This window comes from Drosophila arizonae, chromosome X (assembly GCF_054131065.1).
Source record: "Drosophila arizonae isolate 15081-1271.41 chromosome X, UAZ_ARI_1.0, whole genome shotgun sequence".
NCBI classification, from domain to species: Eukaryota; Metazoa; Arthropoda; class Insecta; order Diptera; family Drosophilidae; genus Drosophila; species Drosophila arizonae.
In genome coordinates, this window is record NC_142927.1 from 24,943,544 (window position 1) to 24,963,338 (window position 19,795).

Here is a 19,795-nt window from a genome sequence, read left to right on the forward strand (position 1 = left end):
TGACATATTTTTATAGCGATCGAAACTAACGATTCGAACTTGCAGAGGAACAGAGATTTTTACAAATTACATGAGTATTCAATTTCTCATTTAATGGTGATAAAAAGTGGAATGAACAGGTATTTTATATTTTAAATGAAGTTTGCAAATTAAACTCTTTACTCTGTAGATTTAATTATTTATGGAAAATATTTGCTATTTAATCCCTGTGTGATTGATAGGGTGTAGGAATACTCTAAAAAAAATCATTAAAAAACTGAATTTATAGCAACGTAAAAGCGGCTTACCTGTTTGTAAAAGTCTAACGATTTTTTAACTAACGAACTTCGCTTTGCGTTATGAATTGTAAAGATTTCGAAACAAAATTTCCATCAATGAGAATTGCAATATTTTTTACATGGAAAAGAAAAATATAATAAATTAACATAGGGATCAAAATGCATACAATTTTTACAAATCAATGAATTTGATCAACGGTGTAACGGCTTTTATGAAATATTGAGATTCTCTAATTGAAAGGATATACATTTTTGCAATTCTACTGTATGATATTTCAGACTGAATTTCTTTTGCTAATCTAATTTACATGTAAAATTTTCTGCTCTACAAATTTACTAAAAACAAACTTTGTTCGCAAACTCAACCTGAAGTAATTTTCTGTTGAAATAATAAAAACTCAAATGTTTTCATTGCAAATCGTAAACAGTTTTGCCAAATTGAATCATCTTGCGCATAGTTTGCTGAGAGTTGGAAAAACAAATGGAAAACTTAACACAATAAAAATAAAATTAATATGCATTTCAAATGATGGGCACTCATTTCAAGATAATGTTGCAGAATATACATATATCGCTTTTCCGGAATTTATGTGGCCAAACACTTTAAACAATGGTCCAATGTGTGTGTGTGTGTCTGTGTGTGGCTCATGCTAAGTTGCACAGTCATAACTATATATAAAGTTTGAAACGGCATTAAACTTCCCCGCTTCAGAATTTCGGGCCATAGTCAGAATTGCCTCAGCAGATAGAGTCATATGGGTGCAGTGAAACTTAACTATATAGCGAAATGAGTGCGACCCAAGCTTAAGATCCTATGGAGGGGGGCTGTTCCGTGAGCTCTCTCTCCCTATCTCTCTCTCTCTCTCTCCCTCTCCCAACTTATAGGCACAAAAGTTTTTCTGCGCGCTTTTAAACTTTATGAGCCGCCCTACCAATAAAAAGCCATAAACTGAAGTGTGTGCCATATGATAGACGAGGGCGTTACAGTGGATGAGGGCTGGGAGAGTGGAGTGGGGTAGAGTAGGTAAAGAAGAGGGGCTTTTTTTGGCACCGGGGACCGGAGCGGCTCGTTAATATTTGGCGAGCTCAAATTGCGCCTGGGATTTGGTCGTAGCAACTGTCGCGCCTGCTGTCACTCAACCAAATTAATCAACTTGAGTTCGCGATGGCTTTACGCGCCTTATTAGCCATTTTTGCGGATCCACATGGCCACATTAAATCTTGAAATACAAGTTGAAATACAAGTTGAATGAAATACAATAGTTTTGCCGCACTTATCAAAGAAATATTAGCGGAACTGACTTTATCTGCAGTTCTGACTTCCTTAAAGAATTTAATAATTTTATAATAATATAATTTATAATATATAATATAATTAATACTTGTTCATACATTAATAAGCCAAAGGAATATTGTACATATATTTGCCTGAGTTTATTTTTTTGGTATAGGAAAAAGTATCAAGAGGTAAAATCGTGCCATAAATTGTGTTTATATTGATACTAAAGGGGGACAATTTCAACTGCTTTGATATTTGTTTCCTATTTCCAAAAATTAACCTTGCTTAGGCCTGCCTTTTCCACTAAGGACCACCTACACGCACCATAAATATTTAAGCCTAAGAAGACGTAAGCTTGAAAGCATTTTCTCCCTTTGCCAGTAATTAACCTACTCAAAATATACGATAGAGAAATTTGAAGACAAGAGAGAGAGAGAGAGAGAGAGAGTATTCACTCAAACCTGGTCACTCTGGTCACTCAACAGTCTGGGAAGGCGTCTAAGTAATAATATCTACTCGATCTACTAGTCCCCGTTCTAGAACTGGGACACTCTTATACCATCAGAGTTTTCTATTCAGAGTTTGTAGAATTAAGTAGGTGGGCATTCAAACAGTCTGGGGAAATTTTAAAAATTACATACCTAGGATCTGATAGTCCCCTCTCTAGAACTGGGTCACTCTTATGCCATAAGAGTTTTCAATTTAGCGTCTGTGGAACTAAAATGGTCCCTCAAACAGTCTGGATAGGCGTCTAAGTATCACACCCCAGAGATCTACTAGTCCCCGTCCTAGACTTAGGGAACTCAGATGCCATAAGAGCTTTCAATTCAGCGTCTGTGGTCACTCGAACTGTCTAGAGAAGCGTCTAGGAATTACATCCCCATCTCTCAGATCTATGGAATCAGGTGGTCACTCAAACAATCTGGATAAGCGTCTAAGTATTACACTCCAAAGGTCTGCTAGTTCCCGTACTAAAACTTTAAGATTCAGATGCTAACATAGTTTTCAATTCGGAGTTAACCACTCTCTCTCTCTCTCTCTCTCTCTCTCTCTCTCTCTCTCTCTCTCTCTCTCTCTCTCTCTCTCTCTCTCTCATTTTCTACCTCATCCTCACTCACTCTCATTTCTCCTGCCCAAACTTCAGCGTCTTTCAAAACAAAAGTTCTCATTTCGTTTTTGACATGTTCGTTCAAGCTCACTTCATATTGAAGTCGCGAGCTGAAACCTCGTTTGTTACCTTGTTACGGCTCTCCATTAATAAAATGCTAAAAATGCCATATTCTGCTTCTATGTTTAGACATTTACCAAGTTTTTGGCTCCGAGGCCTACAGAATTTCATAAATCTTTATTTTCGTATTTGATGTGACAGTGGAAGCATTTTGTATGTGAGATTGGCTAACATAATATGTTTTTCCACCATCATCATCGTCATCATTATCGTCAACGTCATCAGCGTGATGCCGGCTGTCGTTGCCGAACAACTTCCTTTGCAATTTACACTTTAATTAATACGTCAGAATTGCAAAACAATCGCAACATTTGCCGCATTCCACTCATTTCATGGCAATCACAATAATTGTGTGTGTGTACGCAAGTGTGAGTGTGTTTGTGTGTGGGTGTGGGCAGTGGAGTGATGTGGCATTTGAACATCCTGGCAGCTCCTTTCAGGCGCAAATGTCAGTGCAGATTATGCCGCCGTCGTCGTCGTCGTCGACTGTCGCCGATAGCACGGGACATGTTCATTGGCCATGGCGTGTAATACGTACGGCCAAAGTGATTCCAATTCCGGTGCTGTCGGCCATTTTGCCATATGAATGAATGAAATATAACAACAAACACACACACACACACACACACACACACATACATACGTACAGAGAGAGAGAGAATGCCACCCACTGTTTGGGTCGTGCCAGCGATTATTAACAATTGGGCCATGCGCGATTTCCTTTAGCCTCGTTTCATCTGGCTTTGCCGTTTTCCATTTCATTACATTTGCCCACCTTTCGCATTTTTGTATTGGTTAAGCATTTCATTGAAATTTACAATTCGCCGTCGACAGTGCGCATCAAGCACCAGACTACGACCCGGACACGGACAGAGACCCAGACCCAGACCCCGACACCAATCCGGGCCCATTGCTGCTGCGTACATTTATTTTTATTTTTTTATTCTTTTTTTTTTTTTATTTTTTGCAACCATCTACTTATTGCATGCTCAACCGCTGAGTGTGTTTTATTGTTTTCCCGCCAGCCGGCAGTGCAGCCTCTCGGCCCTTTTAATCATTTACACTTGGCTAGCGGCTTTTTGCCAGCTCAAAGCCACTTGAAACTTATCGCGCCACGAATGAATTATAAGCTCAATTCAGGCCTGTTCAGCTGCTGCTGCTGCTGCTGCTGCTGCTGCATTTTGTTTATCGATTGCCACAAGCTCAATCCAACAATAAGTTTCGATAAGCGGCAATTGGCATTCGAGCTGACTTTTCCCGTAATATTGGCGAGCAGGTTAAAGCATATCAATTCATTATTCAACACTGCAGCCGGGCAGCGAATGCTTTTCGGCACTGTCCATTGTCAATGTAATCATTCTCAGATTTCATGAGATCAGATTTCAGCTGGAATAAGATTGCAAATTATTCCAGCTGCTTCATTTCACACACTGAACATAATTTATCATTATTGAATTTATTTCGTATATAGACTTACACAACACTGAAAACAAGCCAACAATTATGTCTATCAGAATTATTATTATTTGATATATTTTTTTTTAGAATTCTTTTGAGCGCTGAATGGATTTTTGAACACGGATTTCAAGTCGTAGCATTATTTAAATGTTTTTATCAACACTCAATTACGGCCATAATAACATGTATTATTATTTTATACATTTTTCAGACTTTATCAACACAGACTGCAAGACATGTGCGTTATGCAACACTCCACATTATTTTAATTATTATTTTATTTTTTAAATATTTTTGTATATTTTATTTTATTTTTTTTTTCAACACTAAGTCAAGCTCGTGAGTGTTACACAACACTGCATATTTTTTAATTTTTTAATTTGTCTACTTTATAACCCTTAGAAATAGCACTATCCAACACTGCATGATATCCAATAGTCTGTTTGTTTTCATTATACAGAGAGTCCCCGTTATCTCCCACTTTCCTTTACCGTATATCCTGTTCCATGTCTTCTATGAAAGACCATTATCAATTCATAGCTTATCCTAACGAATCTTAATTCGTAAACAGATTATTATTTAATGCAATGAACAGGCCGCAGTTTAGGTCTGATACCAGTTCAAATTTAGATCCGCACTTAATTTCCATAAGAAAGCCGAAACCTTTTCAGGATTTATCCTCCACTTATTGGCAATGCTTTAAGGTGCAGGCTTAAAGGCGTTGCCGGCCTGGCCTCAAGATGAAGTGTGAATTTGTATGACAACAGCTGAAGTAGGCACCGAATATTTTCAACAATATTAGTGTCGGTCAGAATTAGAGGGAAAAGGATGCCGGACAGCGACAGCGGACTGCGGACTGCGGACGCGCAGCATGGTGTCTGTTATCCTGTATCTGGTAGCTGTTATCTGGTATCTGGCCAGCGTTACGGTTCACTGCTTTTCGCAATCCCGAATGCAAAAACAAAAGCCGCTGACATGGCACCAGATGCCGCAGCACTTCACGACCAAGTAACAGAGCAGAAGCGACGGGGCGCCGAGGAATCAGCGGGCGAAAGTTCGAATGGGACTCAAGATTGGAAAATGGCCAACTGTCGCCAGTTGCTTACTTACGGCATTGTCCTTTTAAATTTGATTTTATTAAGCCATTTGCAAGTGATTCCACGTTGCAAATTAACATTCGAAATAGTGTTTATTCTGTTTTTGACAGGACGCAAAAACGAAAAAAAGAAAAGAAAAAAAAAAAAACAAACAGAAACCAACAGCAGCGACAAACGAAAACAAGCTGAAAGTGTCCTGTGCCGATGGCGCTCGGGTCTGCCCGACTCGAAGGTACTCACTACCCAAACGTTTATGATTCTCCTCCTGCTTAGGTTACATTTCAAAAGTAACCGATTCACTTGGTTCCCTTTTGAAAGAAAAGTTGTACAAGAAGTTCGAGCAAGTAGCAGTTAAAATTCTTTGCGAAAGAAGGCTAGTTAAATGGAGTTTCCCTCTGCTTTCTGCCAAGCAGTATTCTCGCTCAGAACTATTGGAAGATATAGCTTTTTGGCCGCTATTATTTGAAGCAAATCTAGCTGCAAGACAATAGAAGATATGTGCCTCCAGTGAGCATGGATATAGATTTAACATCTCTAGAGGTAATATAATTGTAAAATTTCGAGGCCTGCGCTCAAAAACTGCAAAAATTACAGGGTATATATATAAAAATATATGATCTAGCTCCTTTAGTTCAAGAGATATATCAATTCAATTTTTATTTTCAATTTTTAAAATAAAAATCAAATCATAAGTCTTATTTTTGATTTTTATAATAAAAAATCAAATATAAGACTTATGATTTGATTTTTATATAAAATTGTTTTGTAATAATTATTTTTGATTTTTATCATAAAAATCAATTTTAATAATTAAAAATAATTTTTTTATAAAAAATTACCAATAAAAGTTTATCCTTTTTTTGAACCGGCCATAAAAAAATATCCTTATGTGTGTTTTCCTCTCTCTTTTTGGGAATACTTTTGAGCCTCAATTTTTTTAAATGCGTAACACTTATTTGCGGTCCCTGGTTTCTACCTCTGAAGTTATAGAAGATACAGACTTTACAGATTTGCCCAACCTCCAATGAGCAGAGATATAACCGCTATATCACTTCAACCCACAGTTCAGGAATTTTTCACTATAATTGATGTTTTTCAGATTTAGCAATTTCCCACATATTTCTCAAATCTGAATACGTTTTGGGATGTGGGTGCCTACGAGTAGGATCAAAATTGCAAGTCAGGTGCTTAAATAGTGGCAAAAAGATTTGCGATTTTCCGGGCGGACTGACAGTCGTGCAAAATCAAAAAGGCGGACACTACATAAAACCCGTATGCTCCTTCCCCTCGTAAATGAGTATAATAAAAAATACTTAGATGTTTTTTTTTTCTTGTTTTTGCTTTTTACTGTCGACTGACCTTTAAATGTTTCGGTTGGAGTCGGAAGATAAGTTTATAAGGAAGATATTTAGGGTCCTTTAACCCAAAGGCCTGGCATTTTTTGAATCGCAGCCAACAAAGTGATGGAAACATAGTCCCCTATGTGTATGTGCGTGTGTGTGTGTGTGTGTGTGTGTCTGTGTGTGTGACTACAATCAAATACTTGATGAACATATTTCCAACTGAACTTGTTTTCAACCTGCAGGTACTTTTATTAACTATTTAACAGCCACATGAAATTCCGTTAACGAGGCAAATACTTGGCAAATTTGTAACACGCCAGACCCGGCCCCAGTTAGCTGTTAAGACTAGCATGAATTGTTTTTCGAGTTTTATTGCAGCACTTTAAGGACACCTTCGATGCAATCATTGCCAATAATTCTATCTCTCTCACTCTCTCTCTCTTTCTCTCACGCAGGTCTCGTTCTTCTTGTCGTCGTATGTGGCCCCGTTGACACTGATTTGCTTTCTCTATATGGGCATGCTGGCTAGATTGTGGAAGAGTGCGCCCGGCTGCAAGCCATCGGCTGAATCGCGGTGAGTTGAGGCGCAAATTCACAAAAAGAAAAAAAAAAAAAATATATTACGTATACGCCAAGTGAGCGATGCTCGAGCTTGGATTTGCTATTGGTATTGGAATAACGCGCCTAAGGGCACCTTGTTGCCTGGTTGTTGACTTTTCACACATACAAACACACACACACACAGGCGACTGCACCTGCCCCATACGCAATGATGAATGTCCTTTTACTACGCCACCGAGTGGAGCAGTTCGTGGCCGCAGCTCATAAATTTTTAAGCACTTTTTCCTTGACTTTCCCCTCACTGTCTCTCTCCCCCTCTCTCTCTTACTTTTGCTCTTGTTTGTTTGTTTTTCAGCCCGCTAACTCGCCGAACGAGCGCTTTCATTTCGCTTTTCGACTTGATTTTCCAATTTTCATTTGCTGCACGCCCAAAAATACTTGATTTTCTTTCACTTTTTTTACAATCTGAACTTGCCATAATCGTAAATAATTAACTCAGGCACAACAATCGAGTGTAGACGCTTTTATTGCCACACAGCTGGAATCGACCTGCAAAGTCTCATTTACTCTTTGGCTGGCATTTCGATTTTAGAGAAATATACAAATTTGAGTTCTTTTCATGGTATTGATAAGGAATATCAACTCGTAGACTTACGCTCAATGTCTGCTAGGGCCTTTGAGCCTTTGAAGGAGTAAGAAATGAAAGTGAAAAATCAAGTGATAAGAGCATTAATCTTAACGCGCTCTTATCATGCTCTTCTTGCGTTTTGCTACAAAATACATTTCAATAAACAACTCGAGACAGCCGGGAGTTGCTCTTGCATTCAAGTCTATTTGCTTGAGAATTTAGCTGAATAAATATGAATCAATGCTAAAGACTAAGAGCTTTCAGCTTAGTAGATACAAAGCTGCTTCATATATATATATTTGGATATGGACAAATGTACCATCAAATCCCTTTGAGTATTTTTTTCTATGTGTATTTTTCAGCAAAAATTAAGATTAAATTTCTGCGGAAATCTTTTTATCGATTTTAAGCATGTAAACAATGTTTATAACGAGGAACTGCAGAGGGTATATGTCTTAAGCACTATCACTCGGCTTACGCCTTGGATACTCTGTTACAATTTAACCTATGCTAAGGCCATACAAACTCAGCACATCAAAATTAATATAGAAAATAATTTTATTTAATGGTCTTTTATATACAAATTTTAGCCCTTTTATAATGCTTTAATAGGGTATTCAGACTATGGTAAAAATCATTTTAAAGAGCAAGCTTGAAAAAAAAATGTGTAGAAAGATTTTAGCGCAGTGTTTATATTTTACTTAAATTTATTTTTAAAGATATTGACAAAACTAGATTCAACTAAAACTATAGTTAACTATAGCCTAAAAAGTACCACAAAAAGTACTGAAGATTATTACAATAGTATTTTATTTGACAGTCCGGTCAGCTATGCCCCGATTCACAGCCAAGTATGGTCAGTGATACTATTGAAACTATGGAAACAAAATGTTAAAATACAAACTTAAAATAACTATTAAAAGAGGTTAAATATAGTTAATATAATTACAATTATAATAAGGTAAAAATTAGCAAAGCAAAAGGAATGTATTACAAATATTGCAAGAAAGAAAGGAATAAAAAATCAGAAATAACAAGTAAGAAAGCTCTAGTCGAGACTGCTCGACTACGAGATCCCCTGAACCCTTGGAGCAATAGATATTTCAATAATTTTTCGCGTCTTTCAGCTTACAGAAGAAACACGCACACACACACACACACACAAGCACGTACGCACACACAGGCACACATACACACACACGCATACAGACACACATACACAACTGGTTTTCGATAAGGTTTTTTATCGATAAAAAAGATTGGGATGAGTTATCGATTTTTAATGATAAACTTGATATGCGCGCTGTAATTACGGACATTTTTTAAAAAAAATTGAAGTCTCTAGCTCTTATATCTTCTGAAATCGACGCGTTCATACATACGGACGGACGGACGGACAGACAGACGGACAGGGCCAAATCGACTCAGCTCGTCGCCCTGATCAAGAATATATATACTTTGTGGGGTCTGCCACGCCTCCTTCTCCCTGTTACATACATTTCAACAAAACCATTATACCCTGATTTCCCATTGAAAATGGGTTCAGGGTATAAAAAGAGTAAAAGAAGAAATTAAATCCAATTGGCAGGTAGCTTCCAGCCTCTAAAAATGTGCATTGGCATAAGAAAATGCCTAATTCCCAATATACAAAAAAAATGTAATAGACGTAAGATTAGAGTAAAATTTGAGCTATGAAAATATCATAATTTCTTATGTTGCTCTGTAGAAAGTAGAACAAGTGGAGAGCAAAACATTTTTTATCGGTCCCTTATGAGGTCTCTCTGTAAGTAAATCAGTTGGCAATTATATGATTCCTGGAATGTAAGCAATCACAGAGCTATGCATTGTTCGCAATGCATTTACCATCGACGTGCACAAACGGCATTCAAGTTCAATCAAAATGTTATTTAATCAAAAAATATCTGCATGTATACAAAAGAAATTCAGGGTCAGGAAGCTATAAAGTACCTGGCAAAGGCAGAACAACAGCAACAAAAATCAAAACAAAAAAAAAAAAAAAAGCAAAGGATGCCATACAAAGTGAACAAATAAAATAATGGCATTCGTGACTTTGTGAATCGCAAAACACATTTCAATTGCGCTTTTAAGCCATGAACCCATTGAATACGCCCAGCCAGGGGTATATCAACTTGTGAATGCACTTAGACAACCTAAAGGGATATATAGAGCATATAATTATATTTAAAGCTGAATTATTAATCGCATACTGGGCTAAATTGATTAAATAATTGTATTTAACTTAAACTTAATCGATTTAATCAATCTACTTATAATAATATTAATTTAAATCACAATATATAGGGTATCCTTTAGTCCAGCAACACTGGCCGCTGCACTCTTATTTGCTATTTTGCCGTCCAACCTTAAAGCGCGCCACACGCTGCGTATGCGTGATGTGCTGCTTTGTCGCACCCAAATCAGAATTCCAATTCCGCATTATGCCTGCCTTACGGCCGCACAACATTCGATTGTAGAGTGTGTGTGTGTGTGTGTGTGTGTGTGTGCATAGGCGTGGCCGTGGGCGTATGTTTATAAATGAGTATTTCTATTTACCTACAATGCACACATACACACAGCACATACAGCACATACACACGCACACACATGGAAAAGGGCATCGAATCCATATGCAAATTGCTCATACGCCGCGTGACGCATTCGTGCATTTGACGCTAGCAAACGGCCCGATGCAACATTGCATTGGCCGGGTTCATAAATCAGATGGTGCATGCCACTATTTAAATATTCTCTTTTATAGACTTTAGACATCTACATGCATAATCATGCAGGCCTATCGGCCTATATATGTATACTTATCGATAACCTCTTATCTCATCTTCTCTCTTCCAGCAAGGGCAAGCGACGCGTTACACGTATGGTGGTTGTTGTGGTCCTCGCCTTTGCCATCTGCTGGCTGCCCATACACGTGAGTAGAACTAAGCCATAAGACCAATGGGGTATACTAAGCCGTACAAGAAGTCTAGTATCTATAAGGCCTTCCTAGCCTATCTTAGCTAGGAGAATGAAATGAGTCTAAGCCTATTGATGAATTTATGTATTGATGTACTAATGTATTAATGTATTAATGCATTGATGTATTAATGCATTGATGTATTGATGTATTGATATATTGATGTATTGATGTATTGATGTATTGATGTATTGATGTATTGATGTATTGATATATTGATGTATTGATGTATTGATGTATTAATGTAATAATGCATTAATGCATTAATGCATTGATGTATTGATATATTGATGTTTTGATGTACTAATGTATTAATGTATTAATGCATTGATGTATTGATGTGTTGATATATTGATGTATTGATGTATTGGTGTATTGATGTATTGATGTATTGATGTATTAATGTATTAATGTATTAATGTATTAATGCATTGATGTATTGATGTATTAAAGTACATTGATATATTGATGTATTTATTAGCTCATCTATGGGTAGGCTGATAGCTTTCGTATAAATACCATTTACTGTTATTACTTGCTTTGAGTCGTCCTTTTCAAAGCTTTCGAACAGACAGTTTGGACAATGCTTTAATGAGCCTTTACAGGATCTGCAGGAGTGGGAGCAATTGTATTGAATTACACTTTGTAAGAGCTCGTCTTATTTGAATCAGTTTGTTTGCAAAATATTCTGCAAGCTCTTGTGGCATTTAAAACTCGCCTACTTCAAATTAAAGCGGCAGCAGCTGGAGCTGTGGCTGTGGGCTATGCCCCGGCTGCTGGGTAAACAGAAATAGAACATAGAGAAACCAAAGACAAGAACTGGGTAAATAGTGAATACACTGGCAGAAACTCGAACATACTCGGCGTCATTAGGCGACAAATTGACATTTTCTCTTAGTAAATGGTCGCAATTATTTGCTCGAGTGTTGAATAAGCAAAAACGCAGCTGACATTTGCCTCGTTTGTGGAAGTGTTTGCACAAAATCAATGCGCTTACAAATTGCAAATGCAATATACAAATTGCAAATCAGAAGAACCCACACACACACACACACACACACACACACATACTGATATGGTGGCAGACGGCAACGGAAATAGCTGCGTCTGTGATTGATATGGAGAACGGGAACTAATGATGTGCAGAAATTGCGAAACGTCGTATCTCAATGCATTATTGCCCGTTGCAGGTCATACTGGTACTGAAGGCGCTTAACATGTACGGCGGCACCCATTTGACAGTCATCATTCAAATCATATCCCACGTGCTGGCCTACACCAACTCCTGCATCAATCCCATACTCTACGCATTCCTCTCTGACAACTTCCGCAAGGCTTTCCGCAAGGTAAGCGAATTTCAATTATTAAAATTAATTTTCAGTTCATTATAAAGCAATAAAAAATTAAATGAAATAAAACACTCTAAACAATTTAGCTGAATTCATAAGGTTTTTTAAGTATGTTGAACAGACAAACTGACTACAAAGGAGCAGACGACTAACGAACTATTGAAAAGATGAACAACTCTAGGAACGATCTTATGGTCGGCCAAATTCGTTCGAATTGACATACGAACAGCAGACTGGGGAAGAGACATATGGAGGTTAAGAAAGCCTACTCAGTAGAGTGAATCAGGGAAACAAAGCAGATGATCCGTCGGACCATAGGTCAGATGCTCAACTCATACGCCGGATGGATAAATTATGAGCAAGTGAGACAGATGAATAAGCAGTTGGGCATAGCGGGGAAACAACTTCTGAATATAGATAAGCAAGTGATCCATCGAACGATCGATCAGGCGATCAGATGGTCTGTCGGACGGACAAAGCGATGTAGAATCGTAGGGACGGACAGTTACTGAAATGAAATGACAGACAGTAGCCAGATGAATATATATTTAATAAAAGGAATAAGAATGACAATCGAGGTAATAGAGGAGAATACGAGTAAACAGACGGACAATAAACGGACAACAGAGGGACAACAGATGGACACTAAACGCACAACAGACGGACAACAGACGGATAACAGGCGGACAACAGACGAACAACAGATAGATAACAGACGGACACAACAAACGGACAACAGACGAACAACAGACGGACAACAGACGGACAACAGACGGACAATAAACGCTCAACAGACGAGCAATAGACGGATAACAGGCGGACAACAGACGAACAACAGACAGATAACAGATGGGCACAACAAACGGACAACAGACGGCTAACAGATGGACACTAAACGCACAACAGACGCACAACAGACGGACAGCAGACGAACAACAGACGTACAACAGACGGACAATAAACGCCCAACAGACGGACAGCAGGTGTACGGACGTAGTATTAATGCATTGAAAACCTCAGCATAAGCAAAACGAATTCATTAAATTTGGATTAGCTTATTTATCCTACAACGCATTTAGTTTACTACAGTTGGGTAACTTAATAAATAAATCAATACTAAATATAATATCTGTTATATATATAGTAATTATAAATACACCTACACATCCCCTTTCAGGTCGTCTGGTGTGGCAGCCCACCGCCAATTGTGACCAACCAGCAGATGACAAAGACCACGCGAACTGCGACCGGCAATGGCACGTCCAACATAGAAATGCTCTAAGCTGGTAAGCGACACTAACTAAACCAAGTTATTTAGAATGCTTAACTAATGCCTACTCTTGCTCTCCCTCCCTCCTCTTTATCGCCATCTCTGCAGCTGGAATATAAATGGAGCGTTTGTGCGCAGTGCGGCCACAAAATGCGATTAAACAGTTTTTAACTAACATTAATGCAGTCCAGTTAATGCAAATATTACACGAAATGCATATTTCATATAGCTGCAGAACCGTTATATGATTTCGCACACATACAGCTTACCCCGTGGCCTGTGTTTATTCGGAGTTTTTTCGCCATTATTTAAATGAAGCCGGAAAACGAGTTGAGGGAAATGCGGAATGTTTTATTGTTTGATCCGTCGGAATGAATGAAAATGTTTAATATAAATGGAATGCTTAAACCGAATTAAAAGAGCAGTATATGTATATGTATATATATATACACCACATTCTGCTTCTTTCTTGGATCGTCAACTGTAGCAAATATATAATGACATCACTCAGAGCTTAACATAAATACGATATTTGAACAATTCAATTCATTTATAGGAGGAAACAACAAAAAATAAGAAATATACTAATATATATTCGAGCCTATATAGAGAAACCCATAACTCTTATATGGCAAAAGAAGAAAAAAGCGAAATATTTGTGTTTTATTGATTTCCATTCAAATAAACAGAAATAAACTTAATTTATATTCAATATTTTTTCTCTGTGAATAAACTGAAATAAACTCAATTTCAGACCTCGAATTTTCTATAAATTTGTCTTTAACATATTTGTAATTTAGTTCACAGCATTAGACTTCGAGGTTTTCAGGCTGAACATAATTTAAAATATAGAAAAAACTTCATATAAACCATTACAGTTTTTTTCCTCATGGCTAAATGAAAAGAATTAATTTCATGACAATAGACTTTAGGGTTTTCTAGAAATTTCAAACAAATATTATAAGAGACATTTTTATAAAAGCCTTTTTTCTATGATTAAGCTCTGTCGGTTTCAGTTGACATCAGATTCAGATATCTAATTAAAATATATTCACAAAAAATATCTCATTTATGTATATAATTCATTGCCATATCATTTCATTTGACAAAAAAAAAAAAAAAAAGAAAGAAAAACTTATAACACGGAAATAATTCACTTTATACAACTAAAAACTCGTGAAATTAAGTTAATTGTAGTACATATATAAACAAATGTGTGTGAATTTACTTAAATGCGTGTCTAAATGTATTCAAAAAAAATATATACATATTTAAAAAAGAAATTAAAATGGAAATTGCAAATGAAATTTAATTTACAGTAAAATGAAAAGCTGTCACATTAAACTAAACGCAGATAAATGTGGGCAAATAAAGCAAGTATAATCGATGCAGACGGGCGTTACCGACTGCAGAATACTCATTCACGAAACAAACGTTGCCAGATCGATTTGTCCCCCAAGAGGTAAAGCTAGCTCTAGAACTGTAGAATTTATTGTTGTATCCGATTTTCCATCAATGGTTCTCGATATATCCGAGAGATCTTTCTGAACCTGTATTGTCGGCCCAAAAATATATATTTTAAAGTTTAATTCTATCAAGGTTTCTGAAATACCGGAAAGGGCATTTTCTGATTTTCAACGCCCGGGAAAAGTCTCGACACTATATAATTCCGAGTATTTTAAACAAAATTCCAGTTTCCAGCTTCAACAGCAGCGACATGGACGGACAGACAGCAAGATGGATATTGAGGATAGCCAATATACTCTTTTCACTTTCGTGAATGAGTAGAATAAGTACATGCAAATGCAATTTAGAGTTAAAAGTCAGACAACATAAATGGGAATACAATGAAATCGCTGGCAAATTGCATTGCCTGAAAACTAAACCAAAAATGTTAATTAACAGAAATTCCTGTGTGTCTATCAACTAGTTTGAAACGCTTCTACTCACACTTAAGTAGAAGTAAGTAAACATACAAAAATTACATATAACATGTGTGTGTGTGTGTATTTAACGGAAGGTTTGCAAATGAAATGTGATTTATGAAAGGAAAGAGACAACTATATAATAGAGCTCGATCACATTTATGGTTCAGTTGTAATAACTATAGCTACAATAATTATTGGCATATATACATATATATATACACAACATATATATCGATATATTTAATTAAATAAACATTGTTCCATTGGAATTGGTGTTCCTATGAAAGAACGAACCAAAAGCAGACTAAACTCTGCTATAAATTCAAATTCAAACATAGTCCATTAAACAGTTAGTAGTAAAATATAGAAAAAGAAGAAAACAAAATAAACAATTTATTTATATATACACATACATATAAATATATATATTTCGTAAGTGTATAAACCATTAATAGTTACTAGGCTCCATAATGCTATGTTATATGTATTAAGAGATTAGCTTAGAATGCATTAAGGCAAGTCAAATTCAAAGTCCATTTGAAATTTCCATGCACGAGTATTTAATCTAACGACATGCTCAATATTTCAAATATAATTTCAGTTACATTTCTTTTAGAGCCATAAAAGTAAAGCTAAAAAAAAAAATAATAATAATAATAATAATTTCGTTTATAATTTTTTTTCACAATTTTTAATTTTTGTACATTTCTATTTTTGAGAGCCCTTATCAGAATTCAATCCATATGCCATCTCAGTTCGACTTACGCAAATCTTAATCAATCGAACGAATCAACTGTTTAAGCTGAACTTAAATGTTGCATAAATCCTTTCGAAATTTTTTATTTTTTCAAATTTTAGACGAAGGGTCCGTGGCATCCCCATATTAAATAGTACAGAATCTAGAATTTAGAAATTACGCCTAAAAGTAAAATTATCGATTATTCTCGATTATAAGGAAATGGGATGATTTATCGAAACAAAGTATGATGGACTTGTACTGCGAATGGTATACACGAATCTCTTCAAGTCTTTAGCTTTACGAGATCTCAGTGTTTTGGACGGGCATGGCTATATATACTTTATGAGGTTTACCACCCCTCCTTCTGCCTATTACATGCATTTTTATCAACCCGAGTCACGTCTCCAATAAACTTGAAATTGCAATCGCTGTTATCATTTTGATTGCCAATTCTGAAATTAACAAGATTTCTAAATTGGTTAAAATTTGCGTAAATATTTCGAGAAGCCTATAAACAAAGTTTGACGTTAAAAAAAAAAAAAAAAAAGGTTGAAGCCCAACAAAAAAAAATGAAGTGCTTAATTTACAAATTTTAAATTAGACAAAAACCGAATAAATAAATAATTATTTATTTCATTTTCATTGTTATTTATTTTCAAAACACTTAATTTGAAAAATAATTTATAATATGTAATAATACATAGAAATAAGCTCGGGCCTAAGAAATAAAAAATTGTATTACAAGTTTAGGAATTAAATGAAGATATAATTGAATTAAGTTTATAAAATGAAATATTTATAACGATTGAAATAAATTTGGATTTGAAGTTTGCAAGGGTATTATATATTCGGCACTTTAAATCAAGTTTATGTAGCAAAAATATATACATTTATATATATTTATATATAACTTTTTTTTATTGTTTAAAAATGAAGAAACAAATAATATATATATGCATACATTATTAGCTGATGTGAAACACAAACAGATCATATAAGCGTTGTTTGGAAAATATCTGAAAGAATATTTGTACTAGCCAACAGGATTCGGGAAATCGGGAACTGGAATAGTAATGAAACAACGAGAAATGATGGTATATCGACATATAATTTACATAGCTAGCAAATAACTTTGGCCGTTTTCCTTTAAGAAAACTCTCAGAGATAGCGACGATTCGTCATTGAGCTGTTCGGCTTTATCGGCTCTGGGCTTTCCCCAATCGAATAGCTCACGGCGCTCAGCCGAAAACCAAAATGAAAAGAACCGAAGTCTTCTGCTCTAAACGAGAGCGGGTGAATATGAATTTTTCGGTAGATCTCGAGAACAAAGCGTAATAAAACAAATGGTAAAGAGTTATTTGCGAGCTATAAAAATTTTCTCTATAAAAGTATGCCTCGTTCTCTCTTTTGTAAAAGCTTAGACAAATTTCTGTAGATTTTAGAAAAACTAAAAAGGTGTTTATTTGGCAACATTTCTATTTCCGATTTCAGTTGCAGTTACACCATGTCCAAAATTTCATCCCCTTTTTCATTAACTTAACTCAAAACCACATTTTGTTGGCTAGTCTTAAAATGCAACAAACATATATATATATAAGTATATACAATAAATCGACATTTACATTTGACTATTGCATAAGTGTTAAAATAATTTTGTTTACCCACTTTTGTTTCGATCGTTTTTGTTTTTTTAGTGTTTCGGCATTGCCGAACTAAAATGTAGCTTAAGTAAATTATATAGATAAATTAAGAAGAAGCAGACGACGAAGACGAAGACAACTTGAGGATTTTGTGTGTGTGTTATTTGCATATATCGATATTTGTAAATGTTACCTACTGCATTCCTAGCACAGTTGTGGAATTGAACAATATTTGAATTGAAACATTTGCAAACCAACAATAAACAAATACAAATTGAAATATTGTAGATCTAAGCAAAACTTAACCAGAAAAAAAAAAAAAAAAAAATCTAAAAAAAAAGTAAAGAAGAAGATGAAGAAAACTACAAAGGCTACAAATGTCTAGTCACTAAATAAACAAATACAGAAATGAACAATTTTTGGATTGATTGTAAAAATTTTAAATAAAATACTTTTTTTTTAAGTGAAATATAAAAATAGAAAATTTGCAACCCATATTTAAATGTATGTGTAAACGTATTTATAGGGTATTCCAAAGTTTGCATAATAAAAACGTCAACAAAAAAAAACAAAATACAATATAAGAAGAAGAAGAACAACAACAACAACAAAACACAGGGCAATTTTCGAAACTAAAATGAAAATGAAAAACAAAGCAAATTGAATAATTGTATTTAACTATGAGTGTTTGTACCAACATTTTACTCTTGTGTTAATTAAACGTATACTACAACAAATACATATGTACCAGCTGCGTATAAATGGAAATAAAATCGTTTCACTCTTTGGAATTTAACTAACATTTGCATCACTCTTCTCACATGCATCGAAAAAAAAAAAACAAACAATTAAGGGGACTGCAGTCAAGTGTTACCGACTGCAGAATACTCATTCATAGCTCAAACGCTGCCAGATCCACTTTTCGATTTCGATTATTTTGTGTAAATCTATAGAGGTTGTCGTTGGAGTTTCTAGCTCTAAAACTGAAAAAAATGCAGTATGCAATTTATCCGCCATATCTCATTGAATTTTTGTTGTCAACGCCAATATACAGTCCGAATTTCAACTTTCTAGCACTTCACATTTGGAACATCAAACAAATAAAAGGTATTTTCCGATTTACCACATCCCTACTGGGTGGATAGGGAAAGTCTTAACACGTTCCGAATTTTAAGTCTCAACATTAATACGGATAGACGGACGAACAGCAAGACGGACTTTGCACAAAACCAATATACCCATTTCACTTTCGTGAATGAGTATACAAACGGATTGGCTTTAATTGGCTAGCTAATTGATTGATTCTATAGGCATTTACACAACTACTTCTATGAATTAAAACTGGAAATGTAAAAACGGTTTTATTGTCTTTCGAATTGAAAGACTGATTGATTGAATGAAGGATTGAATTAATTAGAATTCAATTTGAGCCTATACACAAAAGAATTGAAGCCTTATGCGTATAAAAGTATATAAATATGGGAACCGTTTCACTCGACCAACTGATTGAATAACTAATTGATTGATTGATTGATTAACTTTGGGGAACTTATAATATATTCGTTATTATGCTCATACATCGAATCATGGCAGCATAATAAGCTTTGCTGGACTAATATTGAGTGATTGATTGATTGATGAAGTACTTAAATGACTGCTTGGCTGGTTTATTGAACAATTGATTGAAAATCGTGTTGATTGAATGGTTGAATGAATGTGATTCTGTCATTGATTGATAGGCAGATCACAGATTCATTGCTTAACTAATTGACTCCGTGATTCTTCTGACTTGGCTAGCTTATTGACTCGAGAAAACTTCCTGACTGACTGATTGATCAACAAACTGTTCGATTGAACATGTAAATGAGGCTAAACTGCTTGACTGACGGGCACAACCTGTATGATGATCAATTCTTTGCTAGATTGAAAAGCTTGACTACAAAAGAGAACCTTGAACTTTCAGACAATTTAACTTCGAAAACTTGTGTTCTACTGCAAATTAGTT

At 35.5% G+C, this 19,795-nt stretch overlaps 1 protein-coding gene across 3 annotated transcripts in view; it reads left to right on the plus strand.

The window, feature by feature from the left end:
* The window catches only part of AstA-R1 (allatostatin A receptor 1), a 153,809-nt gene extending 135,223 nt beyond the window's left edge, over positions 1–18,586 (plus strand). For all 3 annotated transcript variants that reach the window (XM_089472937.1, XM_089472936.1, XM_089472939.1), the window contains 5 exons: positions 7,139–7,257; positions 10,744–10,819; positions 12,055–12,210; positions 13,391–13,499; positions 13,592–18,586. In XM_089472937.1, the coding sequence (XP_089329063.1) occupies positions 7,139–7,257; positions 10,744–10,819; positions 12,055–12,210; positions 13,391–13,495 (456 nt within the window). In that variant the 3' untranslated portion in view covers positions 13,496–13,499; positions 13,592–18,586. The remainder of the gene's footprint in view (positions 1–7,138; positions 7,258–10,743; positions 10,820–12,054; positions 12,211–13,390; positions 13,500–13,591) is intronic.
* The last annotated feature ends 1,209 nt before the right edge of the window (positions 18,587–19,795 follow it).